Source organism: Aythya fuligula, chromosome 8 (genome assembly GCF_009819795.1).
Source record: "Aythya fuligula isolate bAytFul2 chromosome 8, bAytFul2.pri, whole genome shotgun sequence".
NCBI classification, from domain to species: Eukaryota; Metazoa; Chordata; class Aves; order Anseriformes; family Anatidae; genus Aythya; species Aythya fuligula.
The window spans coordinates 9,556,644-9,580,284 of NC_045566.1; the positions used below are offsets into that span (position 1 = coordinate 9,556,644).

At 37.9% G+C, this 23,641-nt stretch overlaps 1 protein-coding gene across 8 annotated transcripts in view; it reads right to left on the bottom strand.

Moving 5' to 3' along the window:
- Positions 1 to 23,641, bottom strand: part of MAST2 (microtubule associated serine/threonine kinase 2) — a 185,671-nt gene that overhangs the window by 36,792 nt on the left and 125,238 nt on the right. For 7 of the 8 annotated variants that reach the window (XM_032192578.1, XM_032192580.1, XM_032192585.1 and 4 more), the window contains 6 exons: positions 20,378 to 20,453; positions 17,885 to 17,905; positions 15,267 to 15,345; positions 9,424 to 9,578; positions 1,672 to 1,747; positions 777 to 986 (listed from right to left, as the gene is read on the bottom strand). In XM_032192578.1, coding sequence (XP_032048469.1) covers positions 777 to 986; positions 1,672 to 1,747; positions 9,424 to 9,578; positions 15,267 to 15,345; positions 17,885 to 17,905; positions 20,378 to 20,453 — 617 coding nt within the window. The remainder of the gene's footprint in view (positions 1 to 776; positions 987 to 1,671; positions 1,748 to 9,423; positions 9,579 to 15,266; positions 15,346 to 17,884; positions 17,906 to 20,377; positions 20,454 to 23,641) is intronic. The other variant, XM_032192579.1, reaches the window with a different exon arrangement.

Sequence of the window (23,641 nt, forward strand, 5' to 3'; positions counted from 1 at the left end):
AAATTTTTTCAAGGTCTCTGTTTTTTGGTATCTCAGTGATATTTGTTATCTGAGCCTGTGATCTTTATAAATCCTGTACTTTCAACTTGCTATCTCCTTAAATCAAAGAAGAGGATTAGGAAGATGTTCCCAAATAGAGGTCTGGACCCAGCAATAAGTAATAGCACCGACTCTTCACAACAGCTATAGCATAAATTCTAAGAGATTTTTTGAAGTTAATATTATTTTAAAGGAAAAGAGTGATTTTAATGAGTAGCTGAAGCATACTGAGCATGCATTAAAATTGTGCCCCCTTGTGTATTTTCAAATGCTTTGAACACCACAAAACACATCGAAGTAGTAAAAAAAAAAACAACCCCACAACTGGATTAGTTCAGCTCAAGAAAATCTTTTATGAAAAATTTATAGCAACACTACAAACTATGGTGTTTTCACTCCTTGAAGGCACTATTGTAATTAATAAGTCATTCAGAGTCTTGAAGTACATGAAAGAAAAGTTCAGTAATTTCCTTCATCTGTATGAACCCAATTTTCATAAATGGCAAAGACTGCCTTTGACTTCCTCATATGCATATTTAACTTTCATACAAATGAAGTACACAGGTGAAGTGACTTGCTCAAATCCGCCCATGGTAGATCAACGACTCAAGTCTCCTGATACCCCCACCTGCTGCCCTTCCTCTGGAATTCATCCTGCCTCTCCTGAAATCAAAGCTCTGCCTTATTGTTTCAAGTTTCAATCAAAGTAATATATTCTACTTCTAGAGTGCACTTACATCCTGGAGAAGTTTCTCCAAGTTCTCCTGCAGCTCATAAAAGTACCGAGAAGTAATGAGACCTTCACGTGATTTATCTAGGCAATCTCTGGCCAGTTCAATAACTTGATGATGGATGAAACTTAGGACCCCATCTGCTAATTGCAGCACGTTCTCTGGAGCATTAGAGGCAATAAACTCAGCCAGCCGTTCTTCCATCTGCGCTGTGGCCTAAGAGTACAGAATAAACAAATTATTCTTAAAATTTTACTATCCCAAAATCTAAACATAAACAAGTAGGGTACTAAAGTAACATATTCTCAATCCCAAAATGTACTGGGCTTAGAAAATAGTCCAAAACGCAATAATTGTGTTTTGCTTAGAATAAAATTATTATACCATAGGCAAGAATTATGTTCACAAGAACAAACAGCAACATTTAATCAGGACACACTTTTTGCAAATGGAAATGACTATAAAAATATCTTGGTTCTGAGGCTGCATTCTTCCCTGGGTCTCCAGAATAAGGATGTAAGATCCAAGGCAGCTCTCAGAATTTGTAGGCAAGACCATGAAATCTGAAAATCACTGCCCCAAGCAATAGACAGACGTCATTTCTTTCAGTATAAGCCCCAATATCCTGCCACCAGAGAAACATCTATTTTTACTAGTGGTAAAGCAGAAAGGAATGACCGTATCGACAGCTCTGGGATAAACAAACATCTATGTTCATTGCAGTGAAACGTTAACTCTCAAAACTTGATTCCAAAGATTTTAATATTCAGCTTTAAAACAAACAAACAAACAATTGGAAATCAGAGATAAGACATGAGATCCTTCTCAGTAAGTACCACAAATAAATTCTGAGCTTTCTCACGAGTTCATTGAATGCATTATTCAAAAAGTGATTCCTTACCTTTGGAAACCTTTCTTTGTACACATGATTCATCATTATTATTTCACTGTCAAAGGAAATTGGGGAGCGACCCGGGCTAGAGGAGAAAAGAAAGTACATCATCATTTACAAATATCACATCAAAACCCTCAAAAATCCAGTGCTGGTCACTGCCACACTGACTGTAGCCCTTTGACTTCCCTTCAGCAATGGCTAAATGTAGAACTTCAGAGGAAATCTTACCAAGCAATGGCAGTTCATAGCCCTCCAGAAGTGACAGCTAACTCATCTGAAAACTGCTCACCCTCCTGTCTGCACAAGAACTCAGGCAGACAACCCACCTATTCCCACTGAATGCAAGCCCTAACACACAAGCATGTTAAAAAAAAAAAAGTGCATTCGTTAAAGGTACTGTCACTGCCCGTGTTCTCTTACTGCCCTCCATGGTAATGGCAGCAGAGCTGCACAGGAAGAAATCCCTATTACCTCCAGAGTCTCTAGTGCTGGAAAGGAGCAGAGTAAAATGCAACAAGGACCTTGAGAAGACTCGCTTTCCTTTGTCTGAAGAACACCATGCTACTGTAGGGATGCACGAACAGTGTTATTCTGCTAAATCTTCTATATAAATACCACAAGCAGTAGGAACAGAATACTTTCATGAGAACTGCACTCCCTTGGGCATGTTACACCATGGATGCATATGCATGGATGCATAGGTTAGCAAGCAACTTCAAGGCACACACACGCACACACAAAAAGGACAGTAAATCTTGACAAACTGCATTTATATCACTGTTTGGGTGGTTTTTAAAGAAGAGTTGCATCTCATTTCATCACATCTGATGGTATGCAATGCTCTGACTCATTCCACCACTGAGGACAGCCGGAGTGAGGTAATGCAGATAATCCCCTGCTACAGGATCGCCTACAGCATCTCATTTTTCTGGTTACGTTGTTTTAACATTCAAGACGAGCAAGAGCTTCAATTATTTGGACTATTATATGATTATTGTCTTCATGATTTTAAGAGCACCACATATTGTGAAAAATATTTTCTATATATAAAAAATGCAATTTTATTTTGAATCAGTTCAAACATTTTAAACTTTCTTGTGAAAGATGAAATGGATCTCTCTAAATGGAATAAATGCATTTTAAACTCTGAATGCATTACAGTTACTACCTTGCCGCTAACCTATTTAAAGGAAAAGCATTCTTTTGGGAATATATATTTACAATTCAGAGAAAATTTAACTCACTGGCTCACAGAGCCAACACCAATCTCTTTTTCATGCCTGGCGCTGGAATTCCATGAATTAGATTGTGTCTTGTTTTTATTAAGGTTTATCCCTCAGCTTGAGAAAATGCACTTCAGCCTAAACGTCTCACTGAACTCACGTTACAAGAGAAAAACTGATTTGGATGTTCAGTGGCTACTCATAACAAGTAAAAACACATTTTCATGGTTATTTTTCTCAACAATAATATATCCTCTTTGATCAAGAAAACATTTCTGTATAAAGAAACTTACATTTATATTTGCACAGAATGCATGACATAATGAAAACAAGGGTAGGAGCTTAGAGAGTGATATAAAAAAGTCATGCTTTGAAGCACATTTCCCTACATATCTAGCTAACTATGCTTCTTCTTTTTTCTCTAAGACCAAAACCACCAGTACAAGCATGTGACATCTTTTTACTGGCAGTTCATTGGGAATTAAAGATTTGGTGAACATATTTCTTGAAGAATTTATTTTTCTGTAATGAATTGTTTCTCTGTGTGATACTGACTACAAAACTATGAAGGCACATACATACTTCATTTTCACTCTAAAGTAGTCCTACTAAATTTTGTGCATGTTTAAGTATTTGCTGTCTTAGTGCTACAACAAAACATGTTGGTTTTTTTCCTTTTACTTCCAAAACACTTTATTCGTATGAATATAGGAAGTTAATAGCTGTATGGAAGACATACTTCTTGAGCTGTCCTGCCAGCAGCTGGAGCATTTCCTTAAGAACAGCCAAAATGATTTGAGGCTGATGGTGGGTTTTTTGTTTGCTTTTTACATTTCTGAAACAAAACAATTCTTCTTTTCTTTGTAGAAGAGTCTACTGACTGGCAAGTAAACTCTTATAATTCCTTAGCCTGCTTAGGCACTGGCAGTTCTTACTCATTTTATTTTTAATTTTCTACCACCCAGAATGAAAGAGCATTCAAGCAACTGAGAATAAAACCCAGGATGAAGGTTCAAATTGTCATTCTAAATAAAGTTCACCCAATGTAACATGTCAAATTAAATGTCTAGCTGACTACAGCAAGGAGTGCACCATAATATAATGCACCATAATTTTTTAAATGTTGAGCTTTCACCTAGGAAACTATAGGCTGCCAGGCACTTCTGATTATTGATTGAGTAGCATGTTGGAGACATAACCAGACAAAAAAAAAAACAAACAAACAAAAAACAGGACTGGGCAGATAACTGCATGCTACCAATGGAGAATGTAAGAGAACTTTTATGGAAGAAAAAAAAAAAAAAAAGAGAGATCTAATACATTTTATTGGCATGACAACTTTTCACATGCAAAAGCTTTGCACATGTACACAGCACACAAAAAAAATCCTATGTGGCACAAAACCAGTCTAACATTTCAAGCCTCACAAAGGAACAGATTCTTTTCTGTACAACAGGACACACACTGTGCACGTGCATAACATTTCAAGACAAAAAGCAGGCTTCTTCTCTCTTCCTGGTAGATGGGTAGGTCAAAGAAATTATTATTGTCAGTGAGTTTTTCATTTCAGCAGAGCAGACATTAGAAGAATAATATCTGTCCCCTTAAGCTTAACAGCAAAATGAAAAACTACTCTGTTCTTCCCCTTCCCTCCACTTCATGAAATGATGTGGTAGCAGACTTCCAGTGACATCTTTCTCCCACAAAGGCTTCCAGACTTCAGCTTGTCAAAACTCAGGTATCTTTATCTGATACTAGAAAGTGAAAAGAGCTAATAGCTATCTCAAGAAGTAGTGTATTAATAAATTAAATCTCACAAAAAGCCAGCTTAGCAGTGACTAAATAAAATTGAGCTGTTTATAAATAGGTATTTTTTCCTTCACAGTGGCAGCTGTATTTACTAGAAAAACACCAAGAAGTTAAAAGCTCTGTTCTCTTCTCAGCTTTAACCCCGCATGGAGGTTTAATTAGGATGAATGTATACCATATTACAGAAGCCAATGTCCACAGGAAAATTAAAATCATAGGCCTTACACTTTTGTCATTTCCAGTGACAAAAAAAAATAGTAATTGTAAAACTAGAGAGCTGAAGTTGCATAAAGTAGAAACTGTAAGTGTTTTGCTGAAGCTGAGCAGCGCCAGCCTCCCTCTTCCCCAAAAAATTAAACATATAAATATTTGCCCTCAAAGAAATTACATTAATATTAGATGCCAGAAAAATCCCCCTGGGGAAAAAAAAAAAAAAAAAAGAGAGAGAGAGAAGAGAAGGTAAAGCAGAATCAAATGTGGCCAATCCCCATCTGTTGGTCAGACTTGAGAGCAGAAATATCTGATTCAGCACCTCACACAGACCACAGCAATTAGGCCTTGGGGCTTAGTCCTGTTCCTGGAAGAGCCAAGGAGCAACAGAGAACTGAACTCAGTAGAGCAGAAAGCATCCACTGGAGCCTGAAGTTAACCAACACACATGGTAACTGTGAAATACAGTTTTCCTGAGAGTGAAAATCTATACTGCAGAGGAAGAAACTGCAGAAAGTTAAAGATGCAACTTTACTTTATTTTTCAGTGTTTTTTGCAAGAAACTTTCTTCCTGCATAACCAAAACCGAACAGCACAGAAGTCCATGCTGGGCAGTTGTTCTAGTGCTGCTAGCAAAAAGGAAAACCAGGGCAAAGTAAAATATATAGCAATCGGTCTTTTTATGGAACAGGAGAGTGATGAAACACAGCAGTAAGAACCTTTCTCTTTGAGCACTTTGAAAAGTCATTTCTGAGCTTGCAAAAGGGTGAAACTGTTTACACACTTTTTGATTCATTCTTTTTTAATTAATTTTACAAACACTGAGCTTTCAGCTACCTTTGTCTGGGGACGAATGCTATTTGCAGCTGTTTTTGTACTGCAGAACTGTTTTTCACCAGCCTTTCGTTACAGTAGGAGTGCCTTCTGAGTGTAAGGGATGGGTAGGTGAGATTGAAAATTAGGGGAAAGTGAACACATTCCATCTCAGGCTCTTTGAAAGCAAGGACTAGTGATATTTTTTTTTTCTATACTTTTACACAGGAACTGCAACTAGCTCTCTTTCCAACACATATTTTTTTCCAAACCTTTTTTATTATTATTTCTTCTGCGCATGCCAACAAACACTGGAACTGCTTTAGACAGAAAAGACTATAAAGTAAAAAGCAGTACAGAGGTCAAGTAAAAATACCCACTTTTCCTCATAAGAGGAGACCATAAAGATACAGAGTGAAAGCCAGTTAAATTTAAAACTGATCACCACTCTGAACAACTTCAAGTTCACAAAACTCACTGTCTTGAGAGAAAAAACAAATGGGCCAACATCATCTTTAACACAGTTAGAATGCATTTGGGTAAGAAATACGTGCCTCAGTCTTAGGAATATAAAACTATTATCTTTCTGTGGTGAATCAGTGGCTGTGAGAACCCCTGCTCTGCGTGGAGCACCACCTGCTCCTCTGTAGCTTGAGGCGTTGGGCACTTTGTAAAAAGCAGCAGCAGCAAGTGCTGAAACCACGCAGATTACTTACGTGGTTCAAGCTGATGCTTGAGAGATGAGAGAACTCCACAACCTACAGGATTGATTCTTAAGACAAAAAATGGACTGTATGGGCCACCGGTGTGGTTTTGCAACACCTATTTGTTTCCATCTTGGATACTTTTTGTCAGAAGCTTCTCCCGGTAACTTACATTTTTTAGGAACCGTCTCTGTATATTCTCAGCAGCAGGATCTAACACACTGAAAGTCAGGTTGGAGGACTGCATTTAAACAGCACTGCCCCGCAAACTGATGAAAGAGCACATTTGATTAAGGGTGATCTCATCAACTATATAAAGATTCACTGCTGCAGTCTTCGATCTTTTTTCCCTAGACATCATTACCCTGAAATATGAAATGAGATCAAGGAAAACAGGCAGATTGGGGGGCAGAGTGAATGCACAGAAGCAGCTTTTGAAAGAGTTATTAGTCAGCCCGACTTTTATCTCCAATGTTTCCCACTTGTTAGCAACTGTTGAAGGATGACAAGTAAAAAGAACTGGGAAAAGATGGAGGGCAGCATCTCTCTAACTTAGAAAGAGTAATGATGCCAAGTTTAGTGTGAGAATCTACACTCTCTGTGCATTTTACTCCTGGAAAAAAATATCTCCTTCAGGTAAAGCCCAGGATTGTTTTAAAAGAAGTGAACACAGCCTGAGCATCTCTCTGTTGATCAGTAACTTGAAGGATTTGAAGGCCACACTACAAAAAAAAAAAAGAAGATATCAAAGATATGGCCTTTCATTTAATAGGTGAGTGCTGAATCTATTGGAGATGGATGGGAGAACTGTCTCCTGGCTTCAGCTAAATACTAGAAAATGTTAAATTCCTACTCAAAAAAGTAGATTTTTTCCAGAAGTTCTATGTAGGCAATAGTCTAGCTAGGACCATAAAAGGATGATTTGATACTTCTAGAAAAAATCTGGGGTTACAGAGGCCCTCAAAAACAAAACAAAAACAAAACAAAACAAAACAAAAACAAACAAAAAAAATACAATTAATTGGAGCAATTTTCCTTTGAGGTGCAAGGGCCAGTACAGATGTTTGGTAGCAGTAAAGGTGCTTTGGAGCCACACAGCATCACAGTACTAGCAATAAGCAAAATGAAAAACAAATCAGGAACAGTAAGCTTAAAAAATTTAAATTACTTGACTCTAAAATTTGGAATACCAATAAGGTTGGCCATTATCACACTGAAAACCCAAGAAAGCTAGAGAAAGTGTTCAAGAAATAAATATTAATCACAATACGACATGCTGAATTAATCTTGGCACAATCTGTAAACCTACTCTGATAACTCTGCTTTTAAATCATCTCACAGAGGACAAATTCTTAAAAGGTTAATAATTTAAGTTAATAACAAGAAAAAACAGAATTATGCTCTTCACATCTTTGTTTACATCACTCTTGCATCAGGAATAGTGCTTTATACTTCATTATTCCAACAGCAGTATGTCTGTGTTAGGACAATAATTACTTTAGTGATGGGTTGGCTACCTATAGGAGCTGTTTTATCTACAAGGAATTAGTACTACCACAGCTACACTGATCAGCGATAGTCAGTGTTAAGAGTGACAGCAGCAAGACTGAAGTAGGACTACCAGTCAGAGACTTGAACAATTTAGCACAAATCATGTAGCTACTCTTTTACTACATGGCAATTTGTAGAGATCGCAGGCTAAGTGTGCTACTACCTACAGTACTTACCTGCTCTTGTAGATTACCGTGTAACTGCACTTAGCAGTTCCATATGCAACTACCATGCAGCCTGCACTGTAGTTCAGAACATACAAATAGTTATGAATAATCACGAGGGATCAGCTCTGCCGTGACACAATACTCACCAGGCATTTTCTCATGGACTATTTCCCTTCTATTACAAACCCCAGTCTAAGTCCTGAACTGGGCACACTGATTCAGTATTTCCAGCTGACAGCTTCTGGATCATGCCCATTGATTTAAAAGTGATATCCAGCCTCTGATATTCTCAGATGAGGAGCATAAGGGATACTTCACCTCTTTGTCCCCTGCTTGTATAAATCCTTTTGGTTTCATAACAACAGGTTATGTAGATGCTATGGAAGGTAGACATCCCTTGAGTTTTATTTACTTGGTCCAGCACTAAACACATAAAAAACTTATGGCTTGTGGATTTGTTTTTGTTTTTTTTTTTTAATAATTGTTAGAGAACTGGAACAAAACTTGTCCAGAGAGTTTGTGGAATACTCAAAAGCTGCCTGAACATGGTCCTAAGGCAGTCTGCCCAAGCAGGGGTTCGGACAAGAAGACCTCCAGAGGTCCTTTCCAACTTCCATCATTCTTTAATTCTGTGAAAGATTAAGTTCTAGTTGCTTCTATTTTTAAGTATGGAAAAAAGTCAACTGCAGAAATAACCACTGGATAGCTATCTTTGAAGAACCAATTCTCTGAAGAAACAGTAAAAATTATTCAACTGCTAATGCAGGAGAAATGTTTTCAGAGCTATAACAAAACTGCTCGTGGGTGCAATTCTGTTTGAGGTTTTGACTTCATCGACTCCAGTTTTCATACCCTTTCAGAATCACTGCTGGAAAAGTTATTAACTGTGACTGTTATAGCTTCCTTATATGACTGCAGCAAAATTCTGAGAAGAAACTTCACTAACGGAAATCTACATCCTACAGGCTTAGACTGTGATGCTTTTGGATCACATTTTCACAGAGTTGCGGTGGAGATACAAAAGCAGACTGCACTAACCATTTTGCGATTGAAATCCTTAGTGTCAAATGTAAAATAAAAACTATATATTTCTTTCTGATTAGGTGAGGTGGAGTCAGTGCTCAGCAAAGTAAAGTCAAGAACATGCAACAAAACAAAAAACAAAAACAAACAAACAAACAAAAACCTTTTCTTAATTTTCTTAGAGCTGAAAGCACACATGGAAATGCAATACTTGTGTCTAACATCTTAAATATTCAATAAACATAGCCTGAAGCTCACCTGAGACTGCGAGATCGAGGTCTCAAGGCTGGAGAATGGCGCCCTTCTTCATCAGTGATGCTCTCAGTACTGAAATGCTTTGTCAGGAAATGAAGTTCATCTGCCGTGGGCTGAAAGGGCAGCTGGTGCAGCTTCTCCTGAGATGAGCATGATGACTGAGTACAGAAAAAAATACAGAAAAGAAATGCACTAAACGCATGCATAGGGGTCAGCTAATGAATGGAGGAGGAACGAATTCTGCCAGACACTGCACACTCCAGCGGAAAAGAAAGCTACTTATCAGACCAGGTGCCTCTGTTTAATGTTCTCTTTAGGCTAAGCCAAACCATGTGTACAATGACAGAGCTGGTGAGATCAGGACAACTTTGGGAACAGGCTAGGGAAGCAATACATCTGATTCTGGAACTGTTACATTTGATCACGAAGGTAATTTACTCTTAGGAGACAGAAAGGAATACACATGAACAACAGTGCTACTCTGGAAAGGACAAGGAGGTTCCTGGAGTGGTGAGCAACTTTCCTTTTCCCTCATGCTCTCTTAGCTCAGGAGTTTCACTGGCATGCAGAATGCTATGGAGCTGTGTAGACACGGGAGTTTTTACTGATTATTGGCTCTCAATTGAAATTGCTACTGTAAACGGTCTGGATTTTATTTCTCCATGATCTCCATTTTATTTCTCCTTTTCTTTACCCATCAGGCTTCTTTTCTAGCCAGGTAGGAAATAATAAAATGAAAGCAGCTGACTTTGTAGAGTTGCATGATTAATAGTTTCCTTTTACAAACAGTAAAGCAGCTCATTCATTTTTAAATAAGTCAATAAATTTATATGACGTGTCCTATGATAATGATAGACATGAAATAGATTTAATTCTTGAACCTAAAGAAACCTGAGCTCATAAGATTTGTGGGAAGTGTGAGTAACATCAAATGTTGGATGTTCCAGGGGAAAACGCTGTAGGTCAACTAAAGAACACACTTTTTTGTGTGATTATTTTCAACATCCCTTTCAATTTTTCAAAAATAAGTAAATGTATTATGTAAGGACAAATTTTAAATCTTCTGAAGTGCTAAATAACCAGAGCAGCACTGAATAACACCAATGGACCTTATGAAAAACACCATACTAACCTAAGTTCTGAGGCTTCTTATCAGTCTGATGAAAACATTTGTTCACATTTTTCCAATGGAAGAACTTTTGCTGCAATGACCCTCACTCTAACTAGTAAGCAGAGCATCCTAATACCAGAAGTAATACGGAATTATGCATCACATGATATGTATGACCAAAGTTTTAACTCACCTAATTTGCTTTTCTAGACTTACTTGCTGTTGATGGTTTTTGGAAAAGAAAGCTAACAAGAGTGGCTGAGTAGTGAAAGCCAAACGCTAACAAGGTTGCTCATTGAGTCCTGCATGTTTGTACAGCTGGTAAAGAAAATATTCTGAGATCACCTAAACCAGGTGCACCCAAACTCGCCAACAGAGTTACAGTCACATTTGAACTGAAGAAAAACTAAGCAGATTGTTGCAGATCCAATCACCTAACACTATCTTATCTGTAGAGAATTCTAGCCAAGACCGAGCTGAACTGAATGTGAGAATGTATAAACCTGAAGATCTTATCCTTTGACAACCGTGTAATTTTTTCAAGAGCCCAGATCCACTCCCTCTGCATTGCACAGAAAAGCACCTGCCTGAAAGCCTTAGGGAATCCCCAAGCTCAGCTGGAACAAGGAGCCACAAATTCCAACTTTGGGCAGGTCTAGAAGGACCATGGTGGGAAGTCACATCCAGCAGTGTCTGCCTGGTGACAATTACCCAGATGGGGCATCACCTTACACTTGTCTAATCCACACTGAAGCCAAAACAGAGTCGGAGTAATTGACAGCCCTTTGCCCACAGCAATTCTGCTGCGCACTCTGCTTATGCCTATCTGGCAGGAAAGATTTTCTCTCCGTATTACAGAATTATGCAAGCCCTTCTTGGCTTTCAGAGCTTTCTTTGATCACCTGTCTTACACAACACAAACAGGGGGAAGAAGCACCTGCTTATGCAAAAACCACAGCAGTTTTCAAAGAAAAGGTGTGTGTCAGATGACATCCTATTCGTGCTGAATAACACCCATCCTGCAGAAGAGCAGGAAGTACTGAAGACACTGGCTAATGAAGTGCTGCATTAACAGGTACTCGAGCTCTGGCATTATGAGCGCATCTCTTATTCAAAACAAAATTAAACTAAAACTGCAACATTAGGAAAATTAGCACATATCAAGTTATTAGTTACTAGAGTTGGAAGAGAAAAATTAAACCTGAAATTCTAGAAAAACAACACGTTTCCCAACAGCAAAGTCACTGGGGAAGCTGCATTAGTCAACTCATAGATGACCCACCAAAAACCTCCTTCTGTTTTCTCTCCTTAAAAGCAATTAGATTGTAAAGTTTGTAATTCCAAGGAATAATTAAGGACAGCTCTGAAAATAATTTCAGAAATAAATTATTTGGAAAAAAACAATTTTGGAAGAAAGTCTTTACTTTGGAAGGAGTTCTTTACTCAAAGGGTGGTGAGGAACAGGTTGCCCAGAGAAGCTGTGGATGCCCCAGCTCTGGAAGTGTTGGCTGGATGGGGCTTTGAGCAACATGGTGTACTGGGAGGTGGCAGGGGGGGGCTGGAATTAGATGATCTTCAAGGCTCCTTCCAACCCAAAGCATTCTGTGATTATATAAAGACCATGCTGAGAAACCGATTTCCTTCTGCCAGGGGCTTTGCTAGCAACCTTAAGGCATCCAACTTTTCAGTGAGAAAGCACAAGAGCAAAACTAAACACTTCTGAATTATTGATTTTTATGTAATCACATCAGTGTACTCAATATTTACAGCAGCCTAACACTGCTGGTGTCTTAATTACAGATGCAGAATTGGCCAACTCTTCTTCAGTTAAAAAAAAAAAAAAAGAAAGCGATTAAGCTAATAATATAGTATTATATATTTACTCTGCATCTAGAAAATTAATAGCAAGCTAGATGCTTAAAAATAACTGTATATAGGCCCATTCAACTGACTATTCCACATACATCTCACTTGAAAGGTCTTCTCCAGCTTTTTCAGTGCTGGCCTGACTTATGTGGTCTTTATGAAGGATAAATATGTATTTTTAAAGTGTCATCCATCAACTGGAAGCAAAAAATAAAGCAGAATGTACGAGTTTCCACTGACTTTAAAACAAGTAAGTGTCTTGGTTTGTTCAGCTGCTTGGTTGGTAGAATAGCTCATCTATGACCACAGAGATGTAACTCAGCTCTAACTGCCAGACCAAAACTCAGGCCAGCAGAACACAGAAGAAACATTATTCTTCATATTTCATTTCCTACTGATACGTACAGAAAGGTCTACTGCCTTCCTTCTGTCTTGCTTGAAAAAGAAACACGATCTAGAGGACTGATCACAACAAACAGAAGCCCAAATTTCTGTTATGTTCTCACCCATGGCATTAATTCAGTGTGTGCTTCTGACAAACCCCTTGCATCTTCTTACTTCCGTTTTAAAGTCTACATAGGAATAATACTGCTTATCAACTTCAGAATTGTTATTGAGATCAATTCAAATTAATTCTAATCTAAGAAATACTATGACAATAAGCAGTATTACATTTCTAAGCCTATTCTAAGTTTAATACCTCCAAGACTGCTTTGGAACTTACTAAACGGCACATTTCAATGTCTTTCTGAGAGTGTAAAACTGGATCAGGAAAAGGAAAAGAGAGTAAAGATTCATCCATTTAGGAAAAATAAAAAATAAAAAAAAAAAAGTCTTGGAATACAGGTTTGAATCCATTCCCTACAGGAAGGTGAATTCAGCTCCACATTGGACTATCACCACATGTTTCTCATTACTGTTCTGCTTTCTGTTTACAGCTTTACAAGACTTACAGAATTTGGAGTGATGTTTTCTATGTGACATGTCTAAGATTTTCTTTTTCCTGGAAAGGTTCAATCAAAATAATCTCGCTGTTTCTGGGAACACGACAAGGCAGGAATATTCTTTCTTTCCTATGTCCAAAAGCTGAGGACTTTCTAAAAGTAGCTTTCATGTTCCCATTTCAAAACAAGGACTGATATTTCCAACAGATTTCTTTTGTTAGTTTTGCTCTCTCCATGGACATCTACCCCAAGTCTGGTCAAACTATAATTTCTTGAAAAACTCAACACACCAGGAAATAAAGATTTAGACACTGCAGGCAGCTTGGTCTCCAAAGGTGTCACCTTCACAGGCATCTGAGAAGCTCTCACAGTGATTATCGATCATCTGACTATTTGGTGCCACCCATTCTGAAAGTAATAATACTTGCTCCATGCTATAATGGCATGGTGCTTGTACCCAGATGAGGACACAACCACGGCTTATGCTGATAGAGGTTTAACCTAAGACTCTAAAGGCAAAAGCAGAGGTCCAAAAGCTGTTCTCAGGTGCTTGATAAATAATATTGCTTGGCAGTGAAACCAGGACTGCCATTTTCCTGTGTTGCTATTGAAATTTTCTCCTACATTTTTCTGTTCTCACGCCTACCTATCTGTACACCCTTCTCCTACATGGGGAGACAGAAATCATGTCACCTGCTTTCTAAGGAGACAAGAAATAAAAAAATCCTGTCCTGAAGGACAAAAGATAACAAGTTGTCGAAACTGTGCAAACTAGAGTCTGCAGGAATGTCTGAACATATGAAACGATACAGATGATATTCATGTTGCGAAAAACAGATTTTAATCATGTCAATTATACCTAAAAATTTTGAGTCCAATTTCTTCTCCTATCTAGAATGATTTTAACACTCACGTCCCAAGGAACTGTGAAGATAAAATTGCATTTGAGATGCACTAAAAAGTTTATGGATGAATTTAATAGAACATCTCAGAATTAAAATAATGATGCTGCATTCAGAGTAAGATTATGACTCATTTAGATTTATTGCTTAGTAAGATTAATACTCATGGAGTACTGAGTCCTAATTAATGCAGGTATTACAATTATTAGGAACATACTCTAAACAGTAGGTATAAAACAAAATGATCAGTAGAAGCATTATAGAAAGAGGCAATGATATTTGATCACACAGCTGAAGACACTCACCCCGTAACACATAAAAAAGCATGTTAAACTGAGCTGTACAGGTAGCCTCGGTGTTTCTAGTCTCTTTTTAAGATTGTTATGTAGATAACTACAACAACTATTTTGCATGAACTAAAGAATAAGATTCACTGTAAAAAGTATCTGAGATAAAAGGGTTAAAATGGTGTTAGTGCCTTCCTGATATTAACAACATATTAGCCTTTTCAAAGTACAGAAGAAGTCATGTAAACTGCAGCCAACCTTCCTAATGACAAGTGAGAAATTCAAAGCATCACTGGGAGATTCAAATTATTGAAGTTGAGTAACAGATGTGGATTATCAATTTTTCCTTCTGCTAGCCTGTTAGCAGGTTTTAACACTGAGAACTTGAAAGCAGACAAGAATTTCATTTCCCAGTTACAAAAAAGCTGAGTGCTTGCTAGTAATTATGCACTGTCTCAGAGTCCTGACACATTGTGCCTCTCAACTGATCAGTCGAGCCAAGTGCTGCACTGGGATTTCACCAATGCAAAAGGCAAAGTGCAAGATGATAGGAGCTGGGAAATGGAGGAAAAAGCAGCAGAACCAATAATTAAAATAATTTTAAAATAATTAGTAAATTTAATAATGTTAGCAAAACAATGAAGAAAGATCAGATATTTTAGTAAAGACTCAGAAGCTGATTTGTTAGGGTGTGTTCGTACAAACTGAATTGCTTGGAAAAATCTGGGGCACTTACTGAAACTGTTGAACTGGGAGTGTTTGTTCCATATCCTGATGAGGGAAGGGAGGCCAAGGACCAGCGGCGTCCATCCGTTCTATGGAAAGGAAGCAAAAGAAATTACTGTGATAGATATAGTGTGATCAGTACTTGGGGGAAATAAGCCTTTCCCCCAAATCTCTTAACTGCACGTTTTTATTCCAGTCTTAAAATACTCAGGTAAACCAGCTATCCTATTTAGAATGATCTTTGTGAAAAAGCAGCTAGGGTAAGTTTTAAGAGCAAAATTAAGGGACCTTGGAAAAGACAAAGTAAATGGGCATCAGATTCCTGCATAAAGCATTTGCAAATATATTTGCAAATAAAATATAAAATATTTGCAAATGTTGCCAGTTGAGCAAAAACTGAAGTTTCGGGAACAGACAAATGACATCAGCTCATTTCAAACTTCATTGAAAAAGACTTGCCTAAAATTATTATGCTTATGCAGTTCCTTGTCTCCCAAATAGTGTTGAAAATTGTGAAAAAAAGTTTTCAGATCACGAATCAAGTGAAAGCAGACTCATTTGTTTACCTAGGTTAGTGCGTTTGGCCCAGCTCAGCCACTGACACAGCTGTGAGTCAAATCCACTACAGCAGATCATAACAGAGCCAATAGGTGCATTTGAAATACAGAGGAGACAGAAGTAACACCCAGGGTCTCTTTCTCCTCCAAACAGTATAATGTTAGCAGGTATTTACTTATCACAGCCAAAGAAACATGACTATCAGGGAAAATAGCCAAAACATCCTTGAGATACTGCAGAACAGATCGTGTTTTTACCAACGTCAGATGCTTGGTGACGAACCCATACTGTCCTCCTTGAAGTCCTCTTCTACCCCTAAAACCCACCTCAGTGAGGCTGGAAAGTATACTCAATTCAGCTCTGTCTATTGTGCTTTTTCTGCCTCTGATCTCACCTCAATCTTGAATGCATTTTTTTTCTATAATAAAAAACACGCCCTGTTGCATGTTGGGATGAATGATAAAGAAATCTCCCTCACATCAGTTTCCCCTTGCTTGCCTGTTTTACTCGGGCAGATTATCAGTAACTGGTCATAAAGTGAAACTGAATTAGAACAGTTCATTGTTCTAACTGGCTTTGGAAAGATTTGGGGTTTTGTTATAATTTCATGTGTGCTATAAAATAGAGCATTATAACTATAAAATAGTTCATCCTGCTATGAACACACAAAGCCTCAATCTTCAGAAAAAAGTTCCCTGCACACCCACAGATCTGTTTATATTTTTTCCAGATCTTGTTCCTTTTATTATCTGGTACTCATATGCCTGAAAATACCTATACCCTTCCTCTTTGCCACCTATTTTAGAACAATAGGGAAATAAACCCACTGTTCTACATTACTGAAAGAATATTGTATCAAGAGAGTTGTTAAAAAGATTCATGCTTCATGCATAAAAAATAGCAAGCTGTAATGCAGATTTCTATGCATGCATTCATTATAGCTAAACCCCATTTAGCCACAGGTGATGTTTTCCTTGTTAAGACAAATATGTGTAAAAGAACAACCTCAAAAAATTCCAAGAGAAATGAAATTCCTTTCTTAACCCTGAAAAACAACAAAGGCCAGCATTACAAAGTCCCTGTGTCCTGCATTCAGGGACTGAAAACCAGCTGTCAGCTACAGAAGCTTCATTCAGCTTCTTCTAACACACAGGGGTGCTGGGAAGATCTTCTGGTCAATGATTCGACCTCAGTTTGGACCCTCAGTCCCTAAGCAGGCCAATATGTTCCCATCTTCTCAAAGAGTAGACAGGAATGTACAAATCACTCATTTCTTGCAAAAGGAAAGCCTAACCCCTCTTTCACTGAGTAGCCTAAGTTGCACATTGAAAATACTTCAGTATTTTCATTTTGACAATGTTAAAAATAAATAAATAAATCCTTCTCCCTTAAAAAATTACAGTACACCTCTTCATGCTTGGGCTATTTTCTACTGATGCAATCTAGGCAAGAAATGTGCTAAGCAGTCAGGACAATGGATATCAGCTCTGTATCTAGCAGAAGGAAGTGGGACAAGAGAAGAAATCTTGCAAATCAAAGGCAGGGGGAAAAAGACTTGCTTTACAAGAAAATTCCTCCTTCATTTATGCAAAACATTTCAAAGCTACTTCAGTGTTTTGTTAATACAAATTTATTTTTAGAGAGACCTTATGCAATATTGCTTCAGGAAAAGATACTTGGAAAGAAAATTTTAGGTCTTTTATTTTTTATTGTAAAATAAACTTAGCTAGAACAACAAAAACATGGGAACAATGAGTTTTGCCTTTAAAATGCCATTTTAATAAGTTAATTAACAAGGTATTTGTATGGCAGCTATAATGCTATTTAATGAACATAAATTAATTTTCAAACAAGGTGATAGAAGAACAAAGCATCTTCTCCCAGAGCACTACCTGTTTAACATTTTAGGTCAAAACACAAAGATTTTCTGTTTTGATTACCAAAGAATAAAAACGGAATGCCTAAATGGGGTTATTATAGCATGAACTTGTTAGGAACACAAGCTAGTGCTCAGCTGCACAGAAGCTTAGCTCACAAACACACATATACCAGCAACATGATACACGTTACCTGTCTGCTCTGTGTCCGTGGCTGTATGGAAGAAATTGTACAATGACAATGAGGGAGGGAGAAGTAAAAGATGCACGTGTGATTTTGGAAAATAGAAACAAACTCATATTCTGTTACTAGTATTTCAATGAGGTCGCTTTTTTTTACTGAATATGGACAAAATTAGTGATACTTTACCTTAATCACACAAGAGGATTTCTGAACATGTTAACTTTGTGGAGATGAAATAGTCATTGAAAGGGTATCTAGTAGGAGATTTATGATGTAGCACTAGCTAAACTAAGGACAATCTTGCACAGTCTATTGTAGTGAAATTGGTTTTAAAATAAAATGAGTTTTCCAAATGCGATCCCTACTGCTTCCCAAGAATCAACTCATGACAGGGCTATAATCAAAGAACGAAAATCACAAGAGATATCCAAATAGCATAACAAAAGAAGAAATTGCATCAAATACAAAAGGCTGAAAACCAGCAACAAATCATTTCTTTGATGGCAATGGAAGAAATCAGGTAAGAACTCTATTAAGACCCAAACAATGCTTATCAAAAGGGTACAGCAAAATATTTGTTTGTCTCGGGTAACAGAGCAAAACATTTTAAATTACTTAATACCATACTTGAAACAGAAGTTATTCTGATACTACTGCCTGATAATACAATAGGTATGTATTGTTACTGCTGGCATAGCTATTCAGGGTGTAATACAAGTAGAAAATAGAAAAAAGGTTCTAAAACAAGCTGTGCTTATATGTTCTTTTCAGTGACAGATAAAGTATACAGAGTAGCATGCATGCTGTAAAATGAACCACACCACTTATTAGGACAGGCTTAACCTGTATTTTTTAACCTTTAAAAATCAGGTAAGAAAAGTGGAAAAGTAGGAAAGGGCACTCATCAGAGTTTTAGTATTAAAACTGTTGTTTTCTGTTTGGAAATTTAGAATGCAGTAATACTGAAGTAGCTGAAACAGCCAACAAATGATGTTAAGCTTTGACAATGGTTTCAGCTGCAATTTTCTTCCTCTAATCCATTGTCCAGAACTCCAGAAACAGAAAACCAGTAAAAATTCAGTTGACTTCAGCAGAACGTAAAGAATACACCCAAATCAGGCTCAGATACCTCTTTAAAAATAAAAGTGGATGAAGTGAGTCCATTTGAATTATTCTAACACCACCTATAACTGACTTTTTCCCCTCCAAGGCAACATGAAAATACATACCCAGCTCTTCACATTTTACATGATTGTATGAAGTTCTTCTAATAATGTGAAGACCAAAGTCTACTTCAAAGAGTATTCAAGGCTCTAGCAATCACCTAACTGGAGAAACACTCCAGGATTTACCTGCCATCCAGACAAAGTGTATACCTGCAGCTTCTCTCTTCATTTCATAAACCCAGCATGCTTCCAAATCCTAACCTTTCATTATTCTTTAAGGTTTTGAGATCTACCCTCTCTCTAACTAATACCTGAGCTAAATTTGTCTTTCTCAGAAAACTTACTTCCTCTGAGAATGACACGTCCTTGGGTAATCTTAACCCAGGTAAGAAACTTCAGCTGAAGGAGAGCTTAGCAATTCAAAAATATCTTCCCCACACTTGAATCTAGCAATCCTGCTTCCTGCCCAAATCCTGTTTGGGATCACTTTGTTGTTATTCTTTATTTCTCAACTAAATTTAACTTTCTGTATCACTATCCACTACTGTCTACCTGCTAGGATACGAAATTCAATACTCCATTTGTTTGCTTCTCTCAGCTGTCTTTATTCTTTCTATCCTATTCCTTATACTGAATTCGTCACTAACAGTATCAGATTTCTTTCCACCAGTTTGATATACAGCATGAGCAGCATTTGTCTAGCATTCGCTACTGGACAGATGATAGCCTTGCATTCAGGTCTTTCAATACTGCTCTTCTTTTAGCAGTTCTTGTAGACTTGCAATTTCAATTATCAGCTATTTTCCTCATTAGAGCGGTAATGTACTCTTGACACCAATCCCCAAGACAGCAGAGAAAACTAAGAAGTTGTTACCACTCAGAAAGCAGTGAATGAATGCAGTAGTGCATGCCTAATTTAGGTACTTTTGCTAGGTCTGCACAAAGACAAACAAGATCAGCACACTTACAATACACCTCAGTTACTCAGTGTGAAGAGGATCTGGGATTACCTCTGAGATAGAGTTATTCTAATCATAATTGGCTTTTACATCATTATGACTAAACTGCTTGTTTATGGCCTGTATGTCATCTTTCTGGAAGAACACTGCCTCTTCCCTAGTAACAGTATTTACTACTTTATATACTTTATCATCTTCTATGTCTGAAAAGTACCTAATATGTTCCGAGTGTTGCCAAGACCTAAACAAAAAAGAGTAAAATAGAACTGCAAACATCAGAGAAAGTACAACACAGCCCCAAAATTTGTAACCCGCAGGCAATTTTTAAGGTACACGCTATTTTCCTGCCAATCCAGACTGAAGATATATTCACTTACCTTCGGGCAGGAACAAAGGAAAAATGAGCAGGTGCATTTGGTGAGAAGTTTCTGGGACTGTCCAAAGGGCTGCTACCTGTTTGAGAAAGCAAACAAAAATTAATTCATACTTGCAATGGAGTAACTTCAGAGTAACCATGCAGAAACACTTTCAATTGCAAGTTGTAGCTATAAATAACTGACAATGTGCTCCTTGAGCTCTTCATCACTTATGCATTAGTTTGCTAAAGAAATATTATGACATGGATGTATCAGTAGTTTCCCTCCTTTTAAAATAATTTAAGGTGTACATTTTCTTACTTGTTTTTAAATAAGTAGTGCATCATTTATACACAAAATACAGTATGTATTTTACATATTTTGTATAATTCCCACATATAATCTTTACCTTACACTTCTCAATGAAAAACCTAGGTTAGAAATGACATCGATGACACTTTCAGGAATAATAAGTAGTAAGAAGGCATCTTCATGCTTAAAGTGTTTATCACTGCTGAACGTAGAATTCACTGAAGAAAAAAGACCATACCAAAGGAACTGCATATGATAATAAAAGGACTAAACACTCATGGAAGATAATCAGGCCACAATGTACAGCCTTTACCCTAACCACCGGTTTGTTGAGATAATGCTACTATGAAAATGAAAGTTGTGGTGAATTCATACAATGAGGAAAAATGAATGCTTGATTCTTACTTTACACAAGAATCTTTTCTCCTGGCTTTGTTCTATGATGTGTAAGCATACAGCTGGTAAGCAGTACAAGCAATGTCTTTTATTTCTAGGTAAAAAGCAACAACCTTATAAAAGCCCTCCTGAAAGCCAGTATCATTTATAGACTAACTACAGAAACCTTTGAAATTTAGAAGATAAATTAGTAGCTTCATGTCAGTGAGTTGACTGCTTCTATCAGGCACATTCTTAAGTGGTTTGCTCTTTCAGATCCTAATAAAGCTCAAAAGAGGAACTATCCATAGTAAACATATGCCAAGAGCGATTTCTTTGAGTACAGACAATAAAATAACATCAAAACGTGCGCAGGAAAACAAACGGACACTGGACAAACAATGCACTGCATGGTACATAACTGGCGTCATCAGAAACGTCTTCGGGCTTAGATCCCACATAAAATGCATTTATTCTAAAAGTCATGTTAGACAAGAGCAATAGGTCAAACATCAGTGATGAGTCACCTGCAGAAGACTTGCCTCCACTTCAGGAGAAGCACTAGGCACCCAGCTCACCCCCCAGCCCAGTCTGTGAGGTTATGTTTCCATCCAGCACTGTGCTCGAGCTTATACCTAAGTTGCATTCGTTTCACCACAAGTTATTCAGGTACCTTAACCGCTACGCTGAGCAGAAAATGAAGATAAGCACCGTGCTCATTCGAAGGTTTGCATTCTCTCACACTTCAGCCACAACCATGGTTCACAAAAAACCTGCAGCAGCATCGCTTCACAACTTCTCATGAGCGAGGTGTGTACAGGTGGGGAAGGGGAGAAGGAGAAGGAGCCGATGCCTTCTGCGGCATGGGGGTGGCCACGGCACCAGCCAGCATGCTCCATCTGGCCTCCAAGTGCAGGGGGGAAAAAGAGCAGCTGGTTGAGATTAAAGCAGCCCCAGGCTGATCTAGCACGTGCCAAGGGGCGCTGAGAGAACTGGAGAGGGAAGTGAATCCAGAGCACTGCACAATCTGCTTCAGGAACTAAATTAAAAACAAAGGGTTTGAGCAACAAGTTTGTTTTCCTTTGGGTTGGTTTTGTTTCGTGTTTTAATGCATTGTTATAAATCATTAGTTAAGAACTACCAATAGATGAGTGTAATAAGACAGAACACAGGTCTTCACCCACAAGTGAACACCATCAAACCCATTCCCAAAATATTCCAGGTGGCAGGGGGAGAACAGCCATCAGAAATTAATAACAAGGTGATTTTTGGTGCTTCATTTCTCAAGCTTGGACTCACTCTAATTCTGATGGGCACAGTGGAAAACCAGAGGCATACTGCTGCTGAACTGAGAGAAGGCTGAGCGGTTTTCACAGTCTAGATGGCACTGCAAGCTAACAAGAAAGATGGAAAAAAGCTAAGAGAGCAACAAAACAACTCAACAGCGCATAAACACATATCCCAGCAGCAGCACACAGCTAGGGTTAGGGTTGCCACTTACTCGCTAGCAGAGCAGAAAGCTGAAGGAACAATTTAGATCAGAAGGGAGTGCAGTAGTAGCAACATCTTTAAGCAATAAAGCAGATATTCTGACATAGCAAGGAAGTCTGCCAGGCTTGGTAGGACCAGGGTGTTTGCGTGCACACCAAACCTTTGCTGCCGATGAATCCTGCTGTGTCGAGACAATCGTTCTGAACAAAAAGCTCGTTGCCCAATGCCGTTATGAACAGGCAATGAACTGTCATCGCCTTCTTAATGTCTTCATCAATCTTTTGCAAACTTTCCAGATTATGATCAAAATAGGATTTCAGAATAACTGAACAAATTGGGTAATGACAGTTTTTAAGTTTTGAAATTAACTATGTGGGTGTTCGAAGTCTTCTGAGCCTGCACAATCTGGTACAGAGATACTATTAATTTTTAAGCAACAACTTTTTCAGATTTATATAGCATATTTCCTTCCAGACACTGGAATTTTAATTAGATCCCCCGTGATTTGCTTCAAGTTTTAAAATGAAAAGCAATTAGTTTTTCTACTCAATTCAAGTCTGGGTAAAGCTTTTAAAACAACAACAGGGAGAAGGGGAATTACTACTTTCCCTAAAATTTCCCAGTACTGCTGCATCTGCTATAGCTGAAGGAATTTTAATAAGGAAAGCCGTAGTGCAGTGGTCTCATTCACCAAGACTGATCGAAAGACGATTTATTCCGTTAGCAAAGGTAAATTCCCCTGTTGCTCAAGGGTTGTAGCTGGCTACTATTGAACCTGAAACGACTCTGTCTGAAGGGACGTTGTTACACAGAATGATTACCCATTAGGTAAATCAACACTGTTACATGAATGTTAATAATTCAGGCATGAACCTTCCCTTTTCCTGGACACACTGAAAAGGATGCAGCCAAGGCATCTGTACATCCACTACCTGGAAATACAAGAACAGACCTTACAGACGAGAGATAGGCCAAAGTCTCAGCTGTCATCTACAAACATGATATTCATCAGATAGGTTAATGAGTCCAAAAGCTCAGACTAGTATCTTTTTGTAAAGCCTGCTTCTGAGATTTGTACACATAAATAAATACAAAGGTGTTGTGGTC